This window comes from Apodemus sylvaticus, chromosome 5 (assembly GCF_947179515.1).
Source record: "Apodemus sylvaticus chromosome 5, mApoSyl1.1, whole genome shotgun sequence".
Taxonomy (NCBI): domain Eukaryota; kingdom Metazoa; phylum Chordata; class Mammalia; order Rodentia; family Muridae; genus Apodemus; species Apodemus sylvaticus.
The window spans coordinates 102,583,508-102,611,016 of NC_067476.1; the positions used below are offsets into that span (position 1 = coordinate 102,583,508).

Genomic DNA, 27,509 nt, shown 5'->3' on the forward strand with positions numbered 1-27,509 from the left:
TAAAAAATGTTTCTTTTTTACTATGAAAACTGGTCTTTAGGGTGTGTGTAAACCAAGCCAGATCTTTCTGCTTTGTCTTATTGAAAATTGAAATCTACTTTGAAGATTCTCTATAGAACTGCAGTCTCTACCACAGAACACCTACTTACATTCCTATGAGAGGGAAGGGCAGCTAAGAATTAGCAGCAGCCTTGGTCTTTGGGACCAACACTGAACGATAGGGAGGTAAGGGGTTGTATACATTTGAATCTAAAGGATTTGCTTCGAATTATATCGGTGTGAAGAGAACTGGAGGTCTGTAATCACTGTACTTGGTTTGATGACCTCTGCATTCATTCCACATGGGACATAGTGGCTTCAGACTCCTCTCTCTCTCTCTCTCTCTCTCTCTCTCTCTCTTCTCTCTCTCTCTCTCTCTCTCTCTCGTGTGTGTGTGTGTGTGTGTGTGTGTGTGTGTGTGTGTGTGTATGTGTGTGTATGTCATTTATGTCTTAGGCAGTAAGTACAATAGCAATGTTCCTGACTGCCCCTTCCTCTGGTACAATTAAAGGCTCAGTGTTGAGACCCTGATCTGGGATGACATAGTCTCTAGAGGGTGAGCTTGACTCTGTAGTCAGTACCAAGTGACTGAAGCCAGTGAGGCCTTAGACTGAGAAAAGGAATGGAGTGAGGCAGAAATTGAGACTTGCTGTCCAGAATGTCAGCCTGGGCAGCCTAGCATCGGGTTTAGTGGTGCAGCTGGCGGTGGATAAGTGAGCAGCGTGGGGCTTGAGCACAGGTTGCAGTTCCTGGTCATATCCCTAAGAAGTGTTACTTTCCCACCTAATTCAGTGACCTCAATAATTTGAGGTTTCGTTTTTTGCTGTTGTTACTGTTATATTTAGTTGTGTGTATGTGTACATATGTGTGTGGTTAGAGGACACAAATGGGACTTCTGGGGCACTTCCAACTCTTCTCTGTTTGAGGGCAGTGAGAGAAGACACACCCAAAACTATCCCACTTGATTGTGGGCTCCGCACTCTAGACGCTGGCCTGTCAGAGTAGACTCCTCCTGGCCCTGCATGTGGTTTATGCCACTCCTGGGCCCTCCAAGACTCTCCAGGTCAGAGTTTTCATAGGAGAGAGAGTTGTCTCTGTCCAGCTACATGGGCTCCTCACCCTAAATCAAGGAAGAGCAAGGGCATCCCTGAGGTAAGGCTCTTGCAGGAAGTACAGACAGCCCTGGGGGGAACTAGAGCTGGAGTTACCAGCAAAACTGTGTGACAAGGAGTGCCATGGAGGGACAATTATGAGGTTATAGGGCACTGTGGGTCTCACATGACCTTGTCCACAGAAAGACTAGTCAATTGATTTGAGGTTAGTCCTAGAGGGGGTTTTGTGGCCTGCAGATACTGCGGACAGCAACACTGTTGATGAAGGCGGGGAATGGGTCACGTGTAGTGTCTTCTCAGACTCTCCTGGCATTACACAGGCGTCCCTTTCATCTCTGTGGGAGTTGTGGCTTAATAACAATAATCAGAGTACTGTGAACATCTGTGATTCGCAAAACACAGCAGTAAGCCCTTCTTAGGCCGCCTAGGCTCCTAGACTGGCAGACACGGGAGGTGGAGCCCTTTGATGGGATGCAAAGATCAAGGATGTCCAGGTTACGTAACTGATACCTAACCTTCTCCTGTAGACAGATCACAGTGGCCGTGAAGGCTTGAAGGCCAGTGACCTTTTGTCAGTCTCATAAACCCAGGTCCTAGCTTACAGTTAGTGCCTTCTTGCACTGGAAGAATTCTTGTTCTTCTTTGGCCATAAACCTGTACTGTAACATGTTTTCTTTCCCATGGTAACAGCAGGTGGAGCATGTTAAATGCAAGTAGCACTCACTACTGGCATTTTCTCATATGGCCAAGAGGATTTTGGTCAGAACAAAGTCTGAAGAAGTTACAGATTGAATAAGGTTGTAGGGAAATGGTGCTGCCGAGGATGGGTGGAGGAGCCTTTAGCACCTCTCTCTAACCCTGCTGTAACTATAACCCTACAGGCTGTAAGGAGTCACTTCTCTCTCTTGTTCTAACAGGTGACCTTGGAGAAGGTACTGGGAGTAACAGTATCTGGAGGCAGAGGACTTGCTTGTGATCCCCGATCTGGCTTAGTAGCCTACCCAGCTGGGTAAGTGCCTTCAGGACATCTTGCTATGTGAAAGCGTATTTTTTCTTTTTTTAGTAACATTTTATTCTTGAGAATTTCATACAGTGCATTTGTGATATTTGGTCATGCCTACCCATCCACACAAAGAAATTTGTATTTTTTGTTGTTGTTGTTCAGAATTTCCAAAACCATTTTTTTTTTTTTGGATTTGGTTTTTTTGAGACAGGGTTTGGGTTTCTCTGTATAGCCCTGGCTGTCCTGGAACTCACTCTGTAGACCATACTGGCCTTGAATTCAGAAATTCACCTGCCTCTGCCTCCCAGAGTGCTGGGATTACAGGCGTGTGCCACCACTGCTCTGCTCAAAACCATCTTTTTAAAAAACTATTTTTTTAAACATTTTATGTGTATTAGTGCTCTTCCTATACTCGGGACCGTGTGTGAGCCTCATGCCCATGGAGGTCAGAAGAAAGCTTCACATTCCCTGGGACTGGAGTCCTAGATGGTTGTGAGCCACTGTATAGGTGTTGGGAATCAAATCCTGGTCCTTTGGAAGAGCATCCAGTGCACCTAACTGCTGAGCCATCTCTCCAGCCCCAGCACCATCTTCTGATTCAGTGGGATAGATCCATCACCCACCAAACCACTGGCCCGCCCCAGCACCATTTTTTTTTTTTTTTTTTTGGTTTTTTGAGACAGGGTTTCTCTGTGTAGCCCTGACTGTCCTGGAACTCACTGTGTAGACCAGGCTGGCCTTGAACTCAGAAATCTGCCTGCCTCTGCCTCCCAAGTGCTGGGATTAAAGGCGTGTGCCACCACCGCCCAACAGCACCATCTTTTCTAACTACCTTCTAGTAATTTTTATTAGCTTTATTGTGATATGACACCAAATATTTAAAATCCCTAACAGGGATGTGGTAGTTCTCACTGCTAGAGTGCTTGCCTGTTCTCAAGGCCTTAGATCCCTGTCAAAATAAATATCCAACTCATAACTTTAGTAATTTTCTATAGACTGCAGCCATCACCACAGTCAACTTCAGAAGCTCCATATAGTCAGTCAGGCAATGCTCTGTAGTACTGAGTATTTGAGAGGCTGTAGTAGAATAGCACTTGAACATAGGAGTCTGAGGGCAGTACTGTTATCAACTCTATAGCTTAGGGAAGAAACTGAGATTCAAGGTGAAGCAGTTTGTTCAAACTCACCTTGCCATTGTCTTTATTGGGAGTTCAGGTCCAAGTAGCCTGACTACAGAGCGATGGCTTCTCTTCTTTTCTTTTCTCTTCTCTTCTCTTCTCTTTTCTTCTCTTCTTTCCTTCCTTCTTTCTTTCTTTCTTTTTTTTTTTTTTTTTTGAGATAGGGTATCTCTATTTCTGACAATGGCTCAGAATTTTCCCCTCCATAAACCAGGCTGGCCTTGTACTCACAGAAGTCCAACTGTTTCTGCCTCTGCCTCCCAAATGCTGGGATTTAAAGATTTGTATCACCATGCCCAGCCAGAGCTCTGACTCTTAAATGGCGTGGAGTGGGGAAAAGCTAGATTTCTCTGCTCTTTCTTTGAACTATCTACCTGACACCTGAGGATAGTTTATGGACAGATTAGGCTATGCCAGGGAGACTTCTGCCCCTAGGTTCTGAGTAGGCCATCTCTGGTGTTCTGGGGAGTCTGAAGGTGTTTAGTGTCCATAGTCAGGGCCCTGTGGTTGATACTGTGGCTTAAAGGCCTGGCAAAGACTGGAGAGGCCTCCTTTTCCCCTCCAGAAGCAACTTGGTAAGAGGTCTGCCCTGCTAGGTAACCCAGTGCCACCTGCCTCAAGGACATTCTACTTAGTTTGTGCCTGCCCCTGCCTGAGAAAGCCTGGTCCCTTCTTGATGGAAGTAGGGCTGGGGCTAGATATAGGATGTGCAGAAAAGCTTGGGGTATGCTTAAGTGTGCTGAGCCCTTTGCTGAGGCCTTGGGAAATACAAAACACTGACCCACTCTCTCTTTCCACATACACATTCTTCTGTTCCAGGCCTAGAACCTCTGAGTATGTGCCTATCTTTACAGGCGTTTGCAGTCCAGTGTATCCCTTTTGGTCTAGGGTCTCCTAGGAGATTTCCCGAGTGCTTTGCTTTGGTTAACCCTGGGCAATACCCTCAAGCTGTTCACCGAGCTGTGGCTTTCTTAGGATGTTGGTTTCTCTCTTTGCAAATGGCTGCTCTCTGTTGTACTCCTAGGGTGCACTGAAGTCTGTGTGAGCCCAAGCAGGCTTTTCTCCTCCCCCCTTTGCCTTGCACCACCCTCAGCCCCCATCCTTGTTCCTGCCGCTCTTGCTGCTCTCGCTGTAGGAGCCAGCTCAGGTATCCTAGAAACAAGAAGAGAAACAAAACTCGGAATCCTCCCAGAGGCCTAGTAGCAGCTATCAAACCAAAACAACATTTTCTGAGAGGAAATGAAACAGCACAGTGGGGGGTCAGCACATGTGTCAGTCAGGCAGAGGTGGTGGGGTCCGAGTGAACAGGGTCTCAGGGCCAAGACCCATCAGTTTTAGAGGACCTTGTTTCTCCAGAGCTTTTCCTTAGCTATCGATTGTTGTCCCACAGGAAGCCCACCCCTCACCTGTCTTACTTGAAGCTTCCTGTATTAGTTACTTTCTCCTTGCTGTGACAAACTATTGTCACAAGAACGGCTTAAGGGTACCCTCGGACTATGAGCCAAAACAACCCTCCCCTTCCTTCTCAAAGCATGGCAGCAAGAGCACAGGGCCACGTCACACAGCACCCGTGTTGGGAGGCGGAGAGGTGGTGCTGGGGCCCAGCTTGCTGTCTCCTGTCTGTCTGTGCAGCCCCAGCCAGCAGAATGGTACTGCCCACAATCAGGGCCTGGCTTCCGATGTCAGCTAACAGTTTAGAAACTCCTTTACAGACATCCATAGAGTTTTGTCTCCTACACGATTATAGTTCTTGTCTCGTACAGATTATGATTATATCTTGTCCAGTTGCCAGTATTACCCATCACACCCCCCAGCTCAGGATGCTGCTGCAGTCATCATGTACTCTCTTTGAGGGACCTAGTTTAGTTGAATCCTCTTAGTTGAGCTGGTCTTCCCCCTCACCCCCAGCTGGCTTCATAGTCCCTTTGTCTTGTTGGACTGGTTGCCCTTGCCCTCCCACACCTTGATCCTGCATGCACTGCCAGCATAACTTGGTGAGAGCTCTGAACAGAGCTGCTTTTCAACCACTGGGGTAAGAAGTGCGAAGAGGCTGGACCTTTATAGAAGTAGGAGGAAGTGCCTTGCTTTCTCAGTAGAGGAAAGAGGGAAACTCCTTTCCTGAGTGTGCCCATATTGGGATTTATGCTGAGATCCCAGCATTATCAAATGGACAGATGGGGAGCCACAGAATTTTCTCCTAAACCGTAAAGCTGCATTGAAAGACCATACTCTGCCACACTGAGCCGCATGCGGTGTTTGTCAGTGGAGAGATGCGGTGGGCCTGAGAACCAGATCTTTGAACTTGTTACCTGATGGAATTGTATACGGGGACACATCCTCACCAGCACCCTCTCTGTCTTACCTTCTGTTGTATATTTCTAACTTCAAGTCAGGGCACTTAGTTCTTTCCATAACAGTTTGCTACCTGACTTATTTGTTCATTTGGTCAGCAGTTTATTAAACAACCTGCTCCTCTTAGATGCCAAGGATATAGCAGTGAAAAGGAGAGACGGGTCACTGATATTGTAGAGTTTAGGAGCAAGAAGAGCGAGCAGACAATAAGTGTATAAACAAATTAGTGAGCAAGGGATGATCAGAGAGGGTAGGTACTCTGAATAGTCAGGGTGGTGGAAGGGACAGCACATACATAACTGGGAGCTAAGGAGGATGCTAGCATTAGACTGGGTGGGTCGGGGCTGGAGAGAGGCTCAGGGGTTAATAGCACTCTGCTCTGGTAAAGGACCGGGTTTTGTTCCTGGTTCCTGGCATAGTAGCTCGCAACTGTCTGTACTTCCAGGGACTTCTTCTGGACTCTGCAGGTTCCAAGTAGGTGTGTGGTGCTTATGCAAACATTCAGGCAAATAGTCATACATGGTAAATTAAAAAATAAAATGAAAAAATTAATTGTGTGGTCAGGGCTCGGTGGGGAGTACCTGAACTGATACTAGCATGACAGAAGATAGCAGTGTGTGAGAGTAGATGTTGACGTGTTCCACATGGAGGACACACGTGTCAAGTGCAGAGCCTGTACGGAAGGGAGGAGGTGCTTCATTAGAGAAACCAGTCAGCTAGTGGCTAATCTAGAATGAGTGAGAAGCTGGGAGCTCAGAAAACATTGTTATCACCTGGTCTTTAAATCTTGCTGCTTACAAGTACTCACCTCTTGTTGGGGAAAGAACTGTGTGGAGTTGCTGGGGAGATAGTTCTGTCCACATTTAATCTTTTCTCATGTTTCAAACGCATGTTTTCCCATGATTTTGAGGAGGGGGTTGTAAATGTCCCACAAACAGATATTACTTGGTCACATTCCCTGACCTAAGAGGGTTATTTGGAAGGCATTGAGTTCTAGGTATCTCAAGAGAACAACAACCAGGGATTCTCTAGATAACATAGTAGCCTCTTTCTCTCTTGGAATAATTAAAGCTATAAGATTCCTGTTTTGGAAGCAAAATGGCATCATAGTCTATAATTCAGCTTCTGGATAACACTGGAACTCATTGGTTTGTAGAAAGTGTTGTGTGGGATGCTGTACACAGGAGCTTCCTGTCATAAAAGCTAACCTCCTGGTAGCCTTTTCCTTGGTACCCTTCCAGAAGATTGCCAAGTAACGGTATCAGTTACTTTTGTTATTGCTAAAATAAAATACCTAGAAAAGCAATGTCAGAATTTGTTTTGGCTCATATTTTAAGAGTATAGTTCAAAACAGAGAGGAGGCTGTGGTGACAGGGGCATGAAGTGGCAGGACAATTGTGTCTGCAGTTATACACAGAGATGGATGCCGGCAGTGATTTATCATCGCCTTTCGTCTGGGACTCAAGCCCATGAGATGGTGCCATTTACATTCAGGGAGGCTTCCTTTCCTTAATTAAACCTTTTTGGAAACATCCCCATAGTCACTCTAAGGGGAGTCATTGCCTGTTACCATGGTGATTTTGAACTTGTCAAGTTGACAAGATAAACCATCACAACTCTACCTCTTATCATCTCATCACTCAAACACATCATTTAAATAACAGTATTCCACCATGACACCTCAAGTCTCATTTTCATTTCAGACTTCAAAAATACATTTAATCTATCTCCAAACATTTCTCAGTCTTTAACAGTCTTAATACTCTTCAGAAATCCAAAGTCTGTTGTTAGACTCAAGGCAATCTCTTAACTATGAGACCCATTAAAATAAGTTTTCATACTTCCAATATAAAAGGGCACAGAACAAATATTCCTGCTGCAAAAGGGAACACTGGGAGTAGACAAAGTACAGACCTTACAGCAAGACCAAAATCCAAGAGTGCAAACACCAAGCACTGGAGGGCCTTAGCACGTGGGCCTCCTGATGCAGTCCCTTGGGCAGCTTCGCCTCTTGAGTTCTGCTGCCTGCAGTGCATATGGACTCATTGGGCCACTTTCATTCCATGTCTGGTAGATATCACTTAGCCTTGGCATCCCCAATATCCTAGACTGTTCACTGGAATTTAGGCTTCATTTTCCCAGCCTCACGCCGTGGTCTTTTCAAGAGCCTAGCAATGACACACCTTGCTTGGCTTAGTGGCTTTCTAGAACCTTGGTGGTAGCCTCCACAACACACTCACCTCTACATCTTTTGTTCATGCCTGCAGACCCAAGACCAGAGGGCCCATGCTGCCAGGTCCCTCTACTAGTGTGAGCTGTAGTTTGCTCAGACCTCCCACCACAGCTGCAGCATCCTGTGTGCCTGGGGCTCATCCTGGGGAAATGGTTTCCGTTATTTGCACAGTTACTGTTCCTTTAGTGGGTGAGGTCTTTCCCCCAGGTTCCCATGCTAGTGTTCCACACACAGCAGGACATTCTGTAACCATTTTAGCTGCTTTCTCTGTATCCACAACTTAAACTCTCTTAAGTTCCTTATTTATTTATTTATTTATTTATTTATTTATTTATTTTTGCCAAACTCGGGCATTTTCTGCCCCTTTGTGCCCTACTTGCTTTTCTTTCACTGCAGACCTGGATCAGAGTACTGTGCAATAAACACGACACAGCCTGAATATTAGCATGTCTTGAAATTCTTCAGCAAGACAAGCCTAGTCCATTACTTTTGAGTTTAGGTGCAATCAAATTCTCAGGATTTGAGCAAAATGAAGGTAGATTCTTTGCTAAAACAAATAGTGTAGCCCAGTTTCTGAGATAATCCCCCTTCCCCTTGAAACCTCATGAGCCAGGCCATGGCTGCCATATTTCTCTCAGCATTTTGATCTTCCCAACTCCACCAGACTGGTCTAATGAGCTCTCTAGGGCTTCTCTAGCCTCTGCCACTGTGCACTCTTCCATTTTCTTCAGGCTGACCAGTTCCAAAGACCTTATGAGCCACTGAAGTTTCATCATGACAACCCCTTATTCCAATTTGCTTTATTAGTTACTGTGGTGCTTTGAATAAGAATGGCTTCCGTAGCCTCATATATTTGAATGCTTAGCCACCAGGGAGTGGAACTGTTTGAAATGATTAGAAGGTGTGGTCTTGTTGGAGGCTATATGTCATTCTGGGTGGCTTTGAGGCCCGGTCTCTCTCTGCCTGTGGATCAGGATGTAGCTCTCAGCTTCTTCCCAGGGCTATGACGATGAGGGACTAACCCTCTGAAGCTGTAAACAAGCCCCAATGAAATGCTTGTTTTTATAAGAGTAGCCTTGGTCATGGTGTCCCTTCACCACCATAGAACAGTGACTACAACAGCTACTCTTCTTGTTGCTGTGACAGAATCCCTGATAAAAGCAGCTTAAAGAAGGAAGCTTATTTGGGGCTTATTTGGATTGAAGCAGAAGCCCATGGTGGCTGGGAAGTCACGGTGGCAGGGGTGAGGCAGCTGTGCATGTTGCATCAGAGATGAAACTCCTGCTCAGGTTCCTTTCTCTTTTTTATTCAACTCAGGACCTCAGCTGTGGTTTCGTGCCACCTACACCCAGGGTGACTCTGCCCTCCTCAGTCATACCATTTTGGATACTCATAGACATGCCAACAGGTATGTTAGTGTGGTTCTAGGAAAGCCTTGGAAGGAGACAGTAAAGAGACAGTGAACACCATGCTGTTGGCATGTGCACAGGGTTCTGTGAGGCAGATACTCCTCCTGCTTTACAGATGAGGAGACCAAGGCTTTCAAAAATAAAGAAACAAGTTCAAGGCCATAGAGTATAAGCAGAAGGATCTACCTGACCACAGTGATCTTCATCTTTCTGCCACTGCATTGCCCTTGGCCTTCAGTGAGTGAGTTATAGTAATATGGGCCTGTCCTGCAACTCTAAGTCATAGATCTCACAGGTTTTTTTAGCTGAGTTTGGAGGCCTTGCAGTTAGTGATTTAAAGTTTGTGGGTTTTTCTTTCTCCTTCCTTCCTTCCTTCCTTCTTTCCTTCCTTCCTTCCTTCCTCCCTCCCTCCCTCCCTTCCTTCCTTCTTCCTTCTGTCTTTCCTTCCTTCCTTCCTTGCTTCCTTGCTTCCTTCCTTCTTTCCCTTCTCCCATCCTTCCTTCCTTCCTTTCTTCCTTTTTTCTTCCTTCCTTCCCTCCTTCCTCAGGCTCTCACGTATTCCACACTGGCCTCAAACTCACTATGTAGCCCTTAAACTTCTGATCCTCCTGCCTCCATGTTCTGAGTGTTGAGAACGTAGGCATGTACCACCATGCCTAATTTATTAATGACTTAAAGCTTTATTTATACCTTCCAAAAGTCCTGAGTACCAGTCTTCCTGGAGCTAGGGACTTAACAGTAAACAACACACAAAAATAGAATCTCTGCTGAGTTAGAAATGTAGTGCTAGGCACTCCTCACAAAATATGCAGAAGATGATAAGTTGCTACATGCTTTGGAGAAGGAGTCGGCGATGGTGGTAAAGTGCAGTAAAGAATGTGAGGAGTGACAGTTAATAAAGCACTAGAGGCTGGCACTGAGTCGTGGGAGGACTTTCCCTGTGGCTCCCTGTGGCCCCTCTGATTTCACCTAGCCTGAAAGAACTCTGAAGACACATTGCTTCTGGTTGAACCTCCCGGGGCTTCCCATGTATGTGCTCTTCTCCTGGCTCGCCCTAATTTTCCTTCGGCTTTGCCTCTGGAGGATGGAGAGTGGTAGGAGATGGCTCCTGTGAGAATGAAGCGAGCCTGGGCCTGTGCAGTGATGGGAAGGGCAAGGGCTTGGCCCCTGCTGGCACTGGTGTTCCACAGCATGACTCTCCTAAACTGAGGCCCTAAGGGACGGAGGCCTTACCTCTCTGTAAAGATGGGCAATCTCTCTGTGCCCTCGAGTTCTAAGTAACAGGAGTCAGCCTGTCAGGCCAGCCCAGCCCATCCTTCTTTATGTCGATGGTTTCAGTAAATATTGCTGCAAGGGCTTACCCTGCTGGGCGAGGACATTGGAAGTAAAGGGCCAGTGCCTGATGCCAGCCGTGTTCCACTCTCCTCTCCCTCGCTGACTATGTCACCTGCTGTAAGTTCACTAAGAAGACCAACGAGAGGACCAAAGGCTCTGTGAGGCTATTTGAGAGTAGGCCCTCTTGTTTACTTGGAAGGACATGGGCACAGCTCTTCCATAGAGAAATACATATGTGTGTTTTCTCTCTGAGGGGTTAGTTTCCAGTCTGAATAAATATGAGTAAAAACATTTAAAGGCCTTACGCTGTGTATTTCCATCCATGCCATGCCAGAAAATTTCCTGGCATGAGACAAGGGGAGGAGAAAGAGGTGGAGTAGGGTTTGCTCATTTCCCTGCAACCAGTCATCTTTCTGCCTGCATTGTGTATACAAACACACACATTCACACACTCATACGCACAGTGTATACTCAAGCACACTCACACACACTAATACACACATTCACACACACACACACACACACAAATACACACATTCACACACACACAGTGTTATGTGAACTTGAACTTAGGAGATGGAGGAAACAAATTGTATTCCATGAAAACACGAAAGGTTTTGTTGTTTTGTTTTTTAACAGGATCGTGTATATCCCAGGCTGATCTCAAATCCACTATGTAGCTAAAGATAACTGAATTCCTGATCTTCCTGCCTCCACCTTCCAAGTGCTGGGATTAGACGTGTATGTCACCACACCAGGTTAAAGGCCCCATCCTGCTTTAGGGTGACAGGCCTAAAGGAACAGGCAGAAACCTCAACATCAAATTGTTCTACATTTGGATGTAGCTGGTCATTGTGTCACCAGTGCAGTTAGAGGAAGCCTGTCTCAGAGAGTGGAAGCCCTTTGCCCTTCATTCGTTTCTAGTCAGGAAGCCAGTGACCCCTAAGGTCAGACTAGCTGCCTTTGCTAGAGTTGAGCCTGTGGAGGGCTCTTCACAGGTCAGCACAGATTGGAAGAAGGCTCAGAAAACAGCAGCTACAGAAAACTCGAAGTAGATGATAAAAGCCCTAGAGGATATTATTCTGCACATCGTGAACAGCTTTTGAGTTGTAACTGATACATGCTTTCATATACCTGTTCAGAAGTGTCAGGATACAAAGTTTCCAGAGCCCTTGGTTTTGTCATGTTTCATGTTTTCAGGGCAAGGTTTTACTTTGTTGCTAGCCCTTTCTAGCTTTGAACTCAATATATTGTACATTGCACATTTGAAGAATCAAAACTTGATTCTTTAGCCTGCCAATGCTGGTATGCTGGCTTAGGGTGTGCCCCTAAACATGACTTTAGTCATATTTAAGACCCTCCTGATCATGGCATTTTAAAGGGAGATTAGAACTTGAGGTAAGAAGTGAAAGGAATAGGGCAAAGGGATCAGGAAAAAGTGGGGACGAGGGGTGGGGGGAGAGTACGAAAACCATTGAGGAGCATCTGGTAGGGCAGTTAGTGGTGATGAGACCCAGTACTTGTAGGCTGTTGGTCAGCTGGAAGTTCTGGATGTGTTTGGTCCCATCAAAGATCTAGCATCCCTGGAGATTATGTGGGCTCTGTATATCGCATTAGTTTGCTGAGCCTGAGATGCACCTCTACCTAGTTTCCCACTGCATTTTGTGCTCTTTCTTCTTCCCCTCTCTGCCGTGGCAGCCTCCAGGCTTGCTCTGGTCTGCTGTTCCATTGGTAAGAGGTTAGGCAGCTGGACAACAGGCCTGGCGCCTGCTCATGACCAAGGAGCCTGTGGAGAACACTGTCTGGCCCTTGACCTCCAGCTTACTCCTGCTGAGTCCTACCATCCAGCCTCCCTCTCCAGAGCTGCTCTGGACAGTCTGTCTGGATTCAGTCCCATCTGGAAGCCTTGGCCCCTTCAAGGAAAAGTTGGCTCAGCCATTTTTTGTGAACTGGGTCAAACCTTTACTTGTCTTGTTCTAGTGGCCAGAAAGCCCTGCGTAGGCCCTGAAGCTAGGGATCCTTTGGCCCAGTTGGAAGCTCTGTCGCTTCTCAACGTTCCCAAGGTCTTCTCAGGCTATCTCTGCTCCCTCCACTTCCAGCTTCCTAGGCCTCCTTGCAGTTCTACCCTAGCATAGCCTGCATGTTCTTTCGTATTCAGTAGGTGAAAGCACACCATCTCTAACAGTGGTCAAGACGTGGCTCCAAGCCTGAGAACCAGCTGCAAGCAGAGGCCTGAGCTGATCAAATCACATTAATTCTTCCATCTTGTATTCATTCTGTGGGATATGTTCAGAGGCTGTGGGAAGGCCTCTGTCTTTGCTGTCCTTTGGGGATCAGAGATGGGACTGACAGTCAGGGTCCTGGTGACCAGGCTTCCATGGAAAGCCTTTTTACCACATGAATCTGCTAATGGGCCCTTTTGGGTGGAGACGCCAACCTAGCCTGTTCCCTCTGCTGGGTGACCAGAAGTCTCAGTGGGCTCTTGAGGAAGCTATGGTTCACCCTGACATTTCACTCATCTCCTCAGGTGTGTGGTCGTCCTCTTCAATCCCCGGAAGCACAAACAGCATCACATCCTCAACAGTTCCAGGTGTGTGGGCCTGGCCTCAAGGGGCTGTGGGTGATTGTGGCCAGGAGCCTGAGGCCCTGGGGTTGTGGGACTAGATTTGGCCGTGAGGCCAGATAGGGAAGTGCACATACACTCGAGTTTGTTGTTCTTGTCTTTGGAAAATATGCAGAAGGATGGAGGAAGGGAAATTGGGGAAGGAGGCAGTCTACTAGGTCCAACCAAACCTGCTCTGTCTCTTGTAGGAAAACCATTACTGCCCTTGCCTTCTCCCCTGATGGCAAGCACTTGGTCACTGGAGAGGTAAGTGAAGAGCAGGGTAGCAATAGTGTGGCTTATGGACACCCTGCCTTCCACCAAGGGCAGCCTGTGTCCAGCCAGGGTGCTGTCACTTTGTCTTCATGGATTGATACCCTGTGTTCTGCTGTGTCCACATAGCTGTTCTTAAGCTTTAGTGAGATCCCTGGGAAGGCTTTTCAAAGTGCTCACAGCTGGGCTCCTACCCCAAAGTTATTTGATTCTATAACCTTCTTTTAAAAGTAAAACCAAAACAAAAAATATTAATTCATTTATTTATGTGGGGGAGGGGACATGGAGATATCAGTCAGATCATGAGGGTTATGTCAAAATCTTTACACGCTGAAGTCATCTCTTGCTCTTTACCCCCAGAGCTTCTAACAATGTGGGGTAGTTAAGGACACAGTTTGAAAAACTACCATCCTAAAATATTCCTGTCTTCAGATGCCCCCTGCTGGGCACCCCAGGAACACAGCCTGGTTTTGCAAGGAAGCAGGGTCTGCTGCTGCTTACTAGAATCATTCAAGGAGTTTTGACCAGATTCAGAAACAAGGGCTAGTCCCTGACACTGGCCTAGTCCCTGACACTGGGCTAGTCCCTGACACTGGGCTAGTCCCTGACACTGGGCTAGTCCCTGACACTGGGCTAGTCCCTGACACTGGCCTAGTCCCTGACACTGGTCTAGTCCCTGACACTGGCCTAGTCCCTGACACTGGGCTAGTCCCTGACACTGGCCTAGTCCCTGACACTGGCCTAGTCCCTGACACTGGCCTAGTCCCTGACACTGGCCTAGTCCCTGACACTGGCCTAGTCCCTGACACTGGCCTAGTCCCTGACACTGGCCTAGTCCCTGACACTGGCCTAGTCCCTGACACTGGCCTAGTCCCTGACACTGGCCTAGTCCCTGACACTGGCCTAGTCCCTGACTCTGGTGCGCTTGGGTCTTCTTTCCTATGTCTTTATGTCCTACCTCCTGTTGGGCATTGGAGGAATAGTGTTTAAAGCTGGGGAGGTGGGGGACGAAGGAGGCTACACACAGCACCTTCCTCAGTGCTCACTTACAGTTTTGCCCCCCTGCAGAGTGGGCACATGCCTGCCGTGCGGGTTTGGGATGTGGCTGAACGGAACCAGGTAGCAGAGCTGCAAGAGCATAAGTATGGCGTGGCTTGTGTGGCTTTCTCCCCGAGTGCCAAGTACATTGTGTCTGTGGGTTACCAGCATGACATGATTGTCAACGTGTGGGCCTGGAAGGTGAGTGGGCTGGTGACGGCCTTAGTGTCCTCGTGAGGGTTCCCATGTCAGGGGAGGGAGGCAGGAAACTGCTGACCCAAGTGCAAAATAGTAACTGGGGAGCGAAGGTGCTGGAAGAGGTCTCTCCTGTACATCCGACGGACTGAGCCTTAAATTCCTTTAGGAAAGAGGTCGGGTGGTGTTGTTTTGTTTTCTGATCCGTAAATACCAGACAGGAAGAGTTTTAGTCTTCTTTCTTTCTTTCTTTCTTTCTTTCTTTCTTTCTTTCTTTCTTTCTTTCTTTCTTTCTTTCTTTTCTCTCTCTCTCTCTCTCTCTCTCTCTCTCTCTCTCTCTCTCTCTCTCTCTCTCTCTCTCTCTCTCTCTCTCTTTCTTTCTTTCTTTTTTTTTTTTCCGAGACAGGGTTTCTCTGTGTAGCCCTGGCTGTCCTGGAACTTACTCTGTAAACCAGGCTGGCCTCGAACTCAGAGATCCACCTGCCTCTGCCTCCCAAGTGCTGGGATTACAGGCGTGCGCCACCACCGCCCAGCTCTTTCGTTTTCTTCCTTCCTTCCTTCCTTCCTTCCTTCCTTCCTTCCTTCCTTCCTTCCTTCCTTCCTTCCTTCCTTTTGTCTTCTTTCTTTCTCTCTTTCTCTCTCTCTCTCTTTCTTTCTGTTGTTGTTTTATTGTTTGTGTTTGTTTTTATTTTTGGTCTTTTTTGAAGTAGAAATTATCACTAGCTCTTGTCCATTCTCAGACACCTTCTTATCCCCAACAGGCAGAGCTTTGATTCCTCCTTTGACTTTCCCTCCAGAAAAACATTGTAGTGGCCTCCAACAAAGTGTCTAGTCGGGTAACAGCAGTGTCCTTTTCTGAAGACTGCAGCTACTTTGTCACTGCAGGCAACCGGCACATCAAATTCTGGTACCTGGATGACAGTAAGACCTCGAAGGTGAGGACTAAGATGCCCCGCCCTGAACAGTGTCCCGCCCTGAACAGTGCCCCCGCCGGTTGCCTTTGGCCTGCCTCACAGTCATGGACAGGGTCTACTTGGGCATGCCCTGTCCTGCCCTACCTTGCTGAGGAATCTCAGAGAACACAGGAGTTTATGCTTGCCTTCTCTCTGAGCCCCTCATTTCCCAGGCTAGATGGATGCAGTGGTGTGTCTCCACAGGTGAATACCACTGTGCCCCTGCTGGGCCGCTCAGGGCTGCTGGGGGAGCTGCGGAACAACCTGTTCACAGATGTGGCCTGTGGCCGAGGGAAAAAGGCTGATAGCACTTTCTGTATCACGTCGTCGGGGCTACTGTGCGAGTTCAGTGATCGACGGCTTCTGGACAAATGGGTGGAGCTAAGAGTAAGTAACTCTGGCTCCAGAACAGGGTCTGGTCTTGTCTCAAATCAGGGGAGAACTGGCCGTGGGGCTGTAGCCCCAGACTGGGCCTTTGTGCATGCTGAAGGGGACTGCAGGAGGAGACGCAGGGCGGCCCCAGGGATCCGCATAACCACCTCCTCTTGCTCTTTCTCACCTCTCTTCCCTGCTTTCCTCTTCTGCTCAGAACACAGACAGCTTCACAGTAAGTGCTTCTAGGTCTTCTCTTCCTCCAGCTGTTGCTTTCTCTTTGTTGGGTTTTTTCTACCTTCGAATCTTGGTCCCTCTGATGACCTAGAACAGTCCCTTGATTTTTACCCACCTGCCAAATATGCAGGGCTACAGGCCCTCTGACCGTATGCTGCTGGGGGGAGGGCATTTCAGGATGACAACTGAGGGGTTGTCCCGACCTTGGCCTGGCTCTCCTTTTGTGAGTGCTACTGAGGGCTTGGGAAAGATTAAACCAAGCTAAATAGGAAGATGGCCTTTACGTAACTGAGCTCCTCTTCCCACAGACCACTGTGGCCCACTGCATCTCGGTAAGCCAAGAATATATCTTCTGTGGCTGTGCTGATGGCACAGTGCGCCTTTTCAATCCTTCCAACCTGCACTTCCTCAGTACCCTACCCAGACCCCATGCCCTTGGAACAGACATCGCCAGCATCACTGAGGCCAGGTGAGCTATGTGGGGCCCACTGTCCATTAGAGCTTCAGTCAGTACTTCAGGGAACAGAATAAAGAGCTTGTGATGCCCAAAGACCCCTTTGTGGACAGAAATCTGGGTTTTTTGGTACTTGTCAGAATCAAGGAGATTGAATAACACAGAGGACCGTGGAATGTCTCAGTGAGTGAGTGTTGGGAGGGTTGTAATAAAACTGGAGCACATCTTAGGTGGTTTTAAGAATGACTCAAGAGATTGAAGTCTTCCTTCTGGTTGGTTGATGTAAGGAAATAGGTTCAATTTTACAACTGGACATCTTGATAATCTGTAAGCACCAGAAAGATAAAGTGTGCTATGGTAAAGACAAAGAAAGGCACAGACAGAAAGGCACAGTCACCAATCATGCTAGAAGGGAAAAGGGGATGCGTGGTCATTTTTATGGTTTGGCAAGTGTCCTTGGTAGATGAGGAGGAAGAGGAGAAAGAAGAAGAAGAAGAGGAGGAAGAAGAGGGGAAGAGGGCGAGGAGGAAGAGGAGGAAGAAGGAGGGGAAGGAAGAGGAAGGAGAAGAAGAGGAGGAGGAGGAGAAGGGGGAGGAGATTTTGAAGTGCTGGAGATAGTACCCAGGGCCTTACTTGTTAAATAGTGCTTTTACCACTGAGCTATATCCCAGGCCCTAGTTTATGGTATGTATGATAGTCTTGTTTTGATCTGAGCAGAAAGACTCAGAACCATCTAGATTTTGTTGTACTCCATTGTAACTGCAGAATTACTTTGTCTGGTGTTGGTGGTCTATGAATTTGTTAGTGTTCCTCTGGAAAACACTCTGCCCGACTGATGTTGGGTGAGCTCCTGGATTGGATCTCTAGGGACTGCTTTTAAATTCTCAGTTCTGCTTCCAAATCTGTAGGACTGGAGACTGTCCCATGCTCTATTCCTTTCTTGGTGGTAACTTTCTGTCCTCTCTCCCACAGTCGCCTCTTTTCTGGGGGTGCCAATGCAAGGTACCCAGACACCATTGCCTTGACCTTTGATCCAACTAATCAGTGGCTATCTTGTGTATACAACGACCACAGCATCTATGTTTGGGATGTGAGAGACCCCAAGAAAGTGGGAAAGGTGTACTCAGCTCTGTACCATTCCTCCTGTGTCTGGAGTGTGGAGGTACGTGGGATGGGATGCTGGATTCCATTGTGAGAGGAGGAAGTAGAGAACACCAAGTACAGCCCTAGGATCCTGCCTCTCTGCTTTTAATGGCTTCCCTGTCATAGACTCTGGAGCTTGAGTGTGAATGGTAGTGCCCATGCATCTTAGCCTTCTTCTGTGTGTCTCTGCCTAGCCTGACTTTTGCCTTATCCTGGGCTCAGGGATCTTGGACAAGTTACTAACCCTGACTAAGCCTCAGATTCCTTAACTGTAAAATGTTGTACCAGATTTTCTCGATTGTTCTAACAATGAAATGAAATAATGTAACTGAGAGATTGTGGCACACAGGAGGAGCAGGGTCATGGGCTTTTTCTTACTGTGTGCATATATAGCAATGATATCCTGTTTCCTTACTAAATGTCAGACAAATGGCTAAGTCTTAGCATTCCGCCATGGATTTCATTCCCCTTTCCATCTTCTTGAGTAGACCAAAAAATGCCTCTAAAATGGAAGTCTAATTCTTGCCTTTTGTCCCTTCAGGTCTACCCTGAGATCAAGGACAGTAACCAGGCCTGTCTTCCCCCCAGTTCCTTTATTACTTGCTCTTCAGACAACACCATCCGCCTGTGGAACACCGAGAGCTCTGGGGTACACGGCTCTACCCTGCACCGTAACATCCTCAGCAATGTGAGCCTCCTGTTTCATACTTAGTGCCCCCATGCTTAGAGATTTTGACTTTGTTTTCAGGAACTGGTTCTCCCAATCTTGATCGTGCAGCTTTTATTTGGCTGGACTCTCTAAGCCAAGGGTTGGTTTTTACCCAGCATCCTCTGTGCTTGCTGCCATCCTGCTGGGGCTGCCTGAGCTGTCTCTTTTCACCTTTCCCACCAGGATCTTATTAAGATCATCTATGTGGACGGAAACACTCAGGCTCTGTTGGACACTGAGCTGCCTGGAGGAGACAAGGCTGAGGGGTCCCTGATGGATCCCCGAGTGGGCATCCGTTCCATGTGTATCAGCCCCAATGGACAGCACCTGGCTTCGGGAGACCGCATGGGCACACTTAGGTAATGTCAGGTTCTGAGCTAGGTGCTAACTGCCTCTCATGGTGGCTGTGGTAGTTAAGTCCTCAAGGGCAGTGCTTTAAGAGGGCTTAAAGCTCCCCCCCCCCAAACCTTAGAAACAAAATATTTATTCCGTAAAATGGAAAGAATGAGCTTATAGTCGAGAGCTCAGAAAAAGCCATCCCAGACAAGTAGCACAGCTACCAGCCACACATCTGAGGGCATGAGGAAGCTCAGATATGGGGTCTGAGAAGGACATAATATTGTCTCTGTGGCATTCTTGCTAAAAATGCATATAACTCAGTTGACTCATGAGACGCTCAAATGAGTTTTACATACAACAGAGTAGCTGTCAGTGTTCTTCAAAAATGTCAAGGTCATGGAAGGTAAGGAAGGACAGAAAAACTGCACAGACTACAGGAAACTAGAGAGGAGTGAGTGTTAAATGCCTTTGAATTCTTTAAGATCCTGGATCAGTAAGGACATACAGAAAAAAATGACGATACCTACTAATAAGATACCTAGCTAATAGTATATAAATGCCCGATATGTGCTGTTGTTATGCCTGTTAGTTAAGAACTGGGAAAAGGAAATATAGAATACCTATAGTGTTTGAAGTTTTTCTTTAAGCTTAAAAATATTTGTTTAAAGGTGGAGAGAGGATGTAACAGAAGAAGGGGGTCTTTCCTCTTGCAGCCCAGCAATGACTTCTCTTATTTGTAGGGTACATGAACTGCAGTCCCTGAGTGAGATGCTGAAAGTAGAGGCCCACGACTCTGAGATCTTGTGCCTGGAGTACTCTAAGCCAGACACAGGTAAGGTCTAGCCCATGCCTCAGCAGGGTCTAGCTCTGGCACTGCCCCTCCTGTCCTGCCAATGCTACTGTTTACCTGACTTGGCTTCTGATAATCTTGGGTCCTGTATTCAGATCATTTGGTCTTTGCAGGATTTTAAGAGCTCTGTCCCTGCTGTGTGGTTTGTGTAGCTTTGGGGACATGAGGCTCCATCCATAGGGGCTCTTACAGGCAGCGTTAAGGGCCAGCTTAGTCTGAACTGATGAGGCTCTGCCAACTCCAGGTTTGAAACTGCTAGCATCAGCAAGCCGGGACCGTCTGATCCATGTGCTGGACGCTGGGCGGGAGTATAGTCTGCAGCAGACACTGGACGAGCATTCATCCTCCATCACTGCTGTCAAGTTTGCAGGTGGGGACCAGGCAATTGAAGCTATACATCCCTCTATCTACCACCCCCTCCATGTTTATAAGAAGAGTGCTGGGAGGGATTGGGAGGTATCCTGGAGTCATGAGGCTAGGTAGGAAGACAGGTGGAATATAGACTTTTAGTCTAGGGGACCCTGAGCCAGACTGAGGGCTGAGAGGGGGGGCCGTGGGTTTTGTGAGATACACTCTGTTTTATTTGGTTGGTCTACCATGTAGAGTAGCTCCATTGGGGAAAATAAGGGAAGGCAGGAGAAAGGCTGCCTTCATGTGGTGGAAGCAGCCGGGTCCCTGTCCCCTACAGCCAGTGATGGGCAAGTGCGAATGATCAGCTGTGGTGCAGACAAGAGCATTTACTTCCGAACTGCACAGAAGGTAAGGGCACTGGGTGTCCCCGGGGCAGGGGTAGGAACACCTCAGGTCACAGGAGGTGAGGGAGCCTGAGCCCTGTGACCTGGTGATACATTTGGACATGGTCTGCCCCTGCGCTCCCTTACGCAGTCTGGAGAAGGAGTACAGTTTACACGAACACACCACGTGGTCCGGAAGACGACCCTCTATGACATGGACGTGGAGCCCAGCTGGAAGTACACCGCCATCGGCTGCCAGGACCGCAACATCCGGTGGGCGCTCCCATCTCGGGCTTCTTTAAATTCATTTTCCCTCCGGTTATTTTGTGGGGAGAGGATGTGCTCATGCCACAGTGCGCATGCGGGAGGGGGTGTCAGGACCACTTTCAGGGGTGGCTTTTCTCCTGGCGATCAGATTCGAGCCATCGGCCGCCAGTGCGTGCCTTTGCCCTCTGAGCTGTTTTGCTGGCCTCCACTTGTCAGGCTTTTGGACCACATTCCTTTGTGCAGCTCAGTCCCCAAATCTGCCTTTTTGTCCAGGCTTTGAGCCTCCTTGAGGCAGCAAAGTACTCTGCCTCACCCCTCACCCAAGTAGGCCTCTCTCAGGTGAACGTGAGCTCCCAGGACACATGGGAAGTGAGTGCTGCTGCTTCTAGCTCTGTGCCCCGTTCTCAGGCTGCTGTGAACACATGCCTCCCTTTACAGGATCTTTAACATTAGCAGCGGGAAGCAAAAAAAGCTGTTCAAAGGGTCACAGGGTGAAGATGGCACTCTCATTAAGGTGAGCACCCCAGTGGGGCTAGCAGGGCGCTGCTGCCTGCCCTGCCACCTGCTGCTGGGCAGCTGTGGGTGGTGCTCCCTACTCTTGCTGCTGTGTCCCCAGGTGCAGACAGACCCCTCAGGAATCTACATTGCCACCAGCTGTTCCGATAAGAATCTCTCCATTTTTGACTTCTCCTCAGGCGAGTGTGTGGCCACCATGTTTGGTCACTCAGGTGAGTGTAGCATCTGCCTCCCTGTTTAGAATTGTATTTCTTCCCTTGTCTATTGCCACACCACAACTCTGCCCATCTACCCTGGGAGGGATCAACTGACTGAAGCAAGGGGAGAAAGGCCTGTGGCAAAAGGGGATGGACAGTGTGGTTGATACCTTTCCCTTCCCCTACGTCCAGGCTCAGAGCATGAAGAGCCTATGAGAAGAGAGAACCTGACTCTTCTCCCCGGAAGCCAGTGCTCACCCCCACTGCTGGAGCAGGCAGGAATTTGGTTAGGTCTTTGTGGTAGTTCATAGACCATATACTTTACTCTTTACAGAGATTGTCACTGGCATGAAATTTAGTAATGATTGCAAACACCTCATCTCTGTGTCGGGGGACAGGTGAGCAGAAGCTAACTTCCCTGAGACAGTTTCTTCTCTGTGCTACCCTGTCCCCCTCTCACTTCCTCTCATGGTGTCTCTGGGAAGTAGGCCTGAAGAGGGATATTTATTTCTTGGTGGGGCCTGACCTGGGGTGGAGGGTGGCCTGGATTGCCCTGCTGGTTCATGGGAAGTAGAAATAAATGGTGTGCTACCCCGGAGACCTTCCCTGCCCCACCAATGTCATGGCTCCACTCTAGCTGCGTATTTGTCTGGCGTCTGAGCTCTGAGATGACCATCAGCATGAGGCAGCGCCTGGCGGAATTGCGTCAGCGCCAGCGGGGGATCAAGCAGCAAGGAACAACCTCTCCCCAAAGGACTTCTGGAGTCAAACAGTAAGTGGGCCAGAGACGGGCTCTGCTCACTGCTGTCCGCACAATGTGTGATCTCTCTGCACCTCCTCACGTAGAACGCACTGCAGTCCCAAGGCCATCCTCACGCATAAGCCATCATTGTTGGCTTCTTGCCCAGTGAGCTTTCGCATCTATGCCCTTTGTTGTCTTGGACTCAGGCACCATGCTCCAGTGGCACCCCCTTCTGGACCAGCTCTTTCCTCAGACAGTGACAAGGAGGGAGAAGATGAGGGTACCGAAGAAGAAGAAGTGCCAGCTCTGCCCATCCTTGGCAAGAGCACCAAGAAGGAACTAGGTCTGTGGCAGCTAGGTGTAAGGCAGACAGGCTCTAGCTGGTCTGGTGGCTGGTGTGGTGAGCCCCATCTGGACCATGGGATAAGGAGGCTGGGCTTTCACAGTGATCACATGGGGCATGGGGATGTTCTGGGATCCTTCCTGGTCCCAGAGTTGGGGAGGTAGGAAACACGCCTCTGACTGCCAGTTTCTGTCTAGCCTCAGGGTCTAGTCCAGCCTTGCTCCGAAGCCTGTCCCACTGGGAAATGAGTCGGGTAAGTTACCATCACTGAATTGTACTTCCAAGATTGTTAGACGTGAGAGAGTAGCAGCAGAGCCCCTTGTGCCTTGTGAGGCATTTGGGTACAGGACCGGCCCACATGCTCCATTCCTGTTTCTAAGTAAGGCCTTATCATTGAGGTCAAGCAGCTGGTCTAGTCAGGGATAAGGGAGCATCAGTCTCTCCTTCTTGTATCAGATGAGGTTGCCTCCACTAGAGGAGAGGTCCGCTTCCTCGTCTGTCAGGAGCCTGGGAGAAATACCATTCAGGAGTAGCTTGGTTTTGCTTTGCATCAGGGTCTCACTGTGCAGCCCTGGCTGACCTGGGACTCATGGAAACCCACAGGGGCCTAGCTCTGAGTAGTGAGAAGAAAGGCCTTGTCTTCAACCACACTGCGCTTAAACCAAACCAAACCAAACCAGGGCAATAAGAAGCAAGCAGTATGCAGGGAGAAGCGATGGTGTGAGCTGCATGTTAGAGCAGCAGCCCCGGGAAGAGAGCAAGGCTCCAGCAAGCAGAGGCCCAGGGAACTCGAGTTCTGAAGACCCCAGTGAGGAAGTTAGTTCAGAGCAGTCAGAGGGAAATGGCTGTAGGAATACCTGGTGCTGAGTGGCTATTTCAGAGTGCCAGAGGAGGAGAGACATTTTCAGCAAGCCTGAAGCAGCCCAGCCCTCACATATCCCAAGCTGGGCTTTTGTGTCTAGCTCGCTGTTGGTAGGAGCAGCCTTGCAGCCTCACAGACTGATCTGATGATGTGCTCTCTGGCCATGCAGGGTCTCAGTCCCTCGTTGTTGGTTTCGCCTTAGTGCTGAGATGCAACTCTGGCTTCTGTTGGTATCTTCAAAGAACAGGATTATTTAGAGTCCTGGCTCTAGACTGTAAGACACCAGCTAAAGGCCAAAACTAAAGAGGTTCCTATTCTGAGGTCTAGAGTGCAGCCCCGAGTATGCCCACTAGAGCTCACCTCTCCTGCGGGCCACTTAAGGTCCCCCATGGATGTGGGCTAGTCACAGAAATCCTCTGTGCTTCTGTTTCCCTCCTGTGTAAGACCTGGGATAGTACTATTCTATAAAATGATTGTAAAGATAAAATGAGCTAATACATAGAGGGTGGCATTCATGCAAACAATATATACATACGTTTGTTTGTTGATAGTATGATTTTAATTATTACTCCTCTTTCACCACAACCACCAGGCACAAGAGAGCATGGAGTTCCTGGACCCAGCTCCTGCAGCTGACACAGGACCTAAAAGAAGAGGGCGCTGGGCTCAGCCAGGTGTGGAGCTGAGTGTTCGTTCCATGTTGGACCTGCGGCAGCTGGAGACCCTGGCCCCAAGCCCTCGAGGCCCCAGCCAGGACTCGTTGGCTGTGTCCCCAGCGGGTCCTGGGAAGCGTGATCAACAGGCCCCTGAACTGTCGTGTGTTAGCCAGGTGAGCTAACTTTCTCCCAACTCTTTAGAGATCTCAGGACGCCTCAGCTAGCCCTGTGCTAACAACTGAAGCCTGAGCATGGGCACCTCTGTGCTTCCTCTGTCCGTGGCACGTGGCTCATCTGAAATGCAGTTGTGGTAGAGCTGACTGGGCTGTATTGTGAGCAGGGTGGGCCAAGAGGTAAAGTGAGCTTTTGGGAGCACTCTTGGTGTTGAGTGGACAGGAGCTTGGCAGTCTGAGTGCCAATGCAGCTCTGCCAGAAGCTTAACATTCCAGCTGGAGCCTGGCTTCCTGCTTCCTGTCCCCAGAACTACAGCATTCTGCTTCCTCAGAACTGGTGTTCGCCAGTCTTTGCCAGCTTGTTCCTCTTCTCAACACCCTGTTCTCACACCAGCCATCCTCACAAGTACTGCTTTCTTTGTCTGTTTCCAGAATGAAAGAGCCCCTCGGCTTCAGGCCTCCCAGCCCTGCTCCTGCCCCCACATTATCCGGCTGTTGTCACAAGAGGAAGGAGTCTTTGCCCAAGATCTGGAGCCTGCACCCATTGAAGATGGTATTGTCTACCCGGAACCCAGTGACAGCCCTACCATGGATACCAGGCAAGGGTTGTGCCCTGGCCAAGACTCATGGGCTGTGCAGCCCCCACTCTTCCTTTCCCTCTGAGTTTTCTCACTTAGGCAATGGTTGGCCTCCGAGCCACCTCCTTCCTAGCTGTGTTCACAGGCAGGAGCTGAGTGGAGCTGCTGCCCCCTGCTCACTGCCCTTCCTTCCCTTTGCTGGCCTTCCTGGCAGTGCGTTTCAGGTGCAGGCTCCAACCGGAGGATCCCTAGGACGAGGGTACCCCGGCAGCAGGGGCTCAGAAAAGCACAGTCCTGACAGCGCCTGCTCTGTGGATTACAGCAGCAGCCGGCTTTCCAGCCCTGAACACCCCAATGAAGGTAAAGCTGCACTGTGGGGCAGGGACAACAGGTGGAGCAGGGAAGGCAGACCTGTGACTGATAGGTACCCTGTGATGCCTTTCCCTCCCCCACATCCAGACTCTGAGAGCACAGAACCCCTAAGTGTGGATGGCATCTCCTCAGACCTGGAAGAGCCAGCTGAGGGCGATGAAGAAGAGGAAGAAGAGGGAGGCCCTGGCCTCTGTGGGCTACAGGACAGCAGCCCTCATACACCGGATCAGGAGCAGTTTCTTAAACAGCACTTTGAGACTCTGGCCAATGGGGCTGCTCCAGGTGTGCTCTGTGGGCCGCCTTCAGTGGCTGCGTCTGCTCTTCTCCCCCAGCTGAGAGGGAGGGTCCAGTAGGCAGTGCCTTAGGTTGCTTTGTAGGGGCTGTAAGACCTCCGGCAAGAACTAAACTTCTGACTCAGTTCCTGGTTTCTGTGGCTCCTGCAGGGGGCCCAGCACGGGTCCTAGAGAGGACAGAGTCTCGGAGCATCTCATCACGGTTCCTCCTGCAAGTGCAGACCTCCCCACTCAGGTACAGAGCATCCCCCATCCCCCACATGGCTCTGCTGACCTGGTGCTCCTGCACCTGGCACAGCCTGTAGCCTTTTTCATCTCTCTCCAGAAGGGACTTTGTACTCCTAGATTTGAAGCAGGTGGTCTCACCCAAACTGTCTCGCTTTGTGCTTGTCCTCGCCTGGTGCATCTCTTTCTATGAGAGCATCTGGCCGTCTTAGAGGGAGGAAGCACTGAGCCTTCTCTGGGCCTTCTTCTGAACCCATTCTCCTGTAGGGAGCCATCCTTATCCTCCTCAGGCTTGGCCCTGATGTCCAGACCTGACCAGGTATCACAGATTTCTGGTGAGCAGCTGAAAAGCAGCGGTGCCACTCCCCCAGGAGCACCCCCAGAAATGGACCCCTCTTCTGGCAACTCTGGCCCCAAGCAGGTGGCCCCTGTGCTGTTGCCACGACGGCGTAACAACCTGGACAACAGCTGGGCCTCCAAGAAAATGGCTGCAACCCGGCCGTTAGCTGGACTCCAGAAAGCCCAGTCTGTGCATAGTTTGGTACCACAGGGTAAGGAACCTGGTGGGCTCAACTACAGGCTGTGGGGATGTGAGGCATGTGTGTGGGCATGCCGGAGGAAGGTAGGCCTACTGCAGCCCTGGCATGTCACCATGCTCACCACTGCATGTCCCTTAGTGACATGCACTTGGGAGAATAGCAACCGGGAACTGAGCCCTAGCGTTTGCATACCTTCCTCACCAGCTGACCTGCATCTGTCCCTGTCTCCGATGCAGATGAGGCGCCTTCATCACGTCCACTGCTCTTCCGGGAGGCAGAGATCCAGGGCAGTTTAGGATCCCTGCCACAAGCTGACGGCTGCTCATCTCAGCCCCACTCCTACCTGAAACCCACCACCAGTTCTATGGTCAAGCTAGCTCGTAGCATTTCTGTTGGCGAGAATCCAGGCCTGGCAGCTGAACCTCAAGCTCCTGCAGCAGTCCGAATCTCACCATTCAACAAATTAGCTCTGCCTAGCAGGGCTCACCTTGTCCTGGATATCCCCAAACCACTTCCTGACCGTCCTACGCTGACCACATTCTCACCTGTATCCAAGGGCCTGACCCACAATGAAACAGAACAATCGGGCCCTTTGGTGAGCCTAGGAAAGGCTCCTACTACAGTTGAAAAGCACTCCTGTTTAGGGCAGGGTACTACTCATAAATCTAGAACAGAGTGCCAGGCTCATCCTGGCCCCAACCACCCCTGTGTCCAGCAACTGCCAGTCAGCAACCTTCTCCAAGGCCCTGAGAACTTGCAGTCCCTGTCCCCTGAGAAGACTCATAACCCTGTGGAAAGCAGCAAGCCAGGGGCAGCCCTGAGCCAGGACTCAGGTGTGCACGGCTCCCCAGTCTCACCTGGCCCATCCTTTCTGTCTCTGTTGGCCACTTTCTGGCTCTACCCCATTTCTGTGTGCCTAGCCTTTAGTGTTTTGTCCTGTCTGCTCTTGTCTTGGTCCATAAGTAGCATCCCTGGTGGTGAGACACTCTTGCCACCCTTCATGATCTCTCCATGACTCAGTGAACCCTTTAGTGTGTTCTGGATACTAGGGCTGGCTTTGGGGCTAGAGGTAGGGCTGACTTTTCCTTCTAAACTTTGTGTGGTGTTGGGGAAGGTGTTGGAAGGTGGTGGTGCCAGAGGCAGGGATTGTGGGCTCCTAGGGATTATAGCCCTGCTCAGCCTTGGG

The 27,509-nt window shown here is 49.3% G+C and overlaps 1 protein-coding gene across 2 annotated transcripts in view; it reads left to right on the forward strand.

The window, feature by feature from the left end:
• The window catches only part of Mapkbp1 (mitogen-activated protein kinase binding protein 1), a 54,399-nt gene that overhangs the window by 23,927 nt on the left and 2,963 nt on the right, over window positions 1-27,509 (forward strand). For both annotated transcript variants that reach the window (XM_052183302.1, XM_052183304.1), the window contains exons 3-29: window positions 2,069-2,160; window positions 13,189-13,251; window positions 13,473-13,530; window positions 14,605-14,775; window positions 15,567-15,704; window positions 15,927-16,109; window positions 16,640-16,800; window positions 17,758-17,947; window positions 18,470-18,616; window positions 18,821-18,996; window positions 19,717-19,808; window positions 20,071-20,196; window positions 20,515-20,585; window positions 20,712-20,833; window positions 21,266-21,341; window positions 21,444-21,555; window positions 21,875-21,938; window positions 22,178-22,312; window positions 22,489-22,625; window positions 22,823-22,878; window positions 24,080-24,316; window positions 24,749-24,915; window positions 25,109-25,254; window positions 25,354-25,548; window positions 25,710-25,794; window positions 26,052-26,335; window positions 26,560-27,156. In XM_052183302.1, coding sequence (XP_052039262.1) covers window positions 2,069-2,160; window positions 13,189-13,251; window positions 13,473-13,530; window positions 14,605-14,775; window positions 15,567-15,704; window positions 15,927-16,109; window positions 16,640-16,800; window positions 17,758-17,947; window positions 18,470-18,616; window positions 18,821-18,996; window positions 19,717-19,808; window positions 20,071-20,196; window positions 20,515-20,585; window positions 20,712-20,833; window positions 21,266-21,341; window positions 21,444-21,555; window positions 21,875-21,938; window positions 22,178-22,312; window positions 22,489-22,625; window positions 22,823-22,878; window positions 24,080-24,316; window positions 24,749-24,915; window positions 25,109-25,254; window positions 25,354-25,548; window positions 25,710-25,794; window positions 26,052-26,335; window positions 26,560-27,156 — 4,081 coding nt within the window. The remainder of the gene's footprint in view (window positions 1-2,068; window positions 2,161-13,188; window positions 13,252-13,472; window positions 13,531-14,604; window positions 14,776-15,566; window positions 15,705-15,926; window positions 16,110-16,639; window positions 16,801-17,757; window positions 17,948-18,469; window positions 18,617-18,820; window positions 18,997-19,716; window positions 19,809-20,070; window positions 20,197-20,514; window positions 20,586-20,711; window positions 20,834-21,265; window positions 21,342-21,443; window positions 21,556-21,874; window positions 21,939-22,177; window positions 22,313-22,488; window positions 22,626-22,822; window positions 22,879-24,079; window positions 24,317-24,748; window positions 24,916-25,108; window positions 25,255-25,353; window positions 25,549-25,709; window positions 25,795-26,051; window positions 26,336-26,559; window positions 27,157-27,509) is intronic.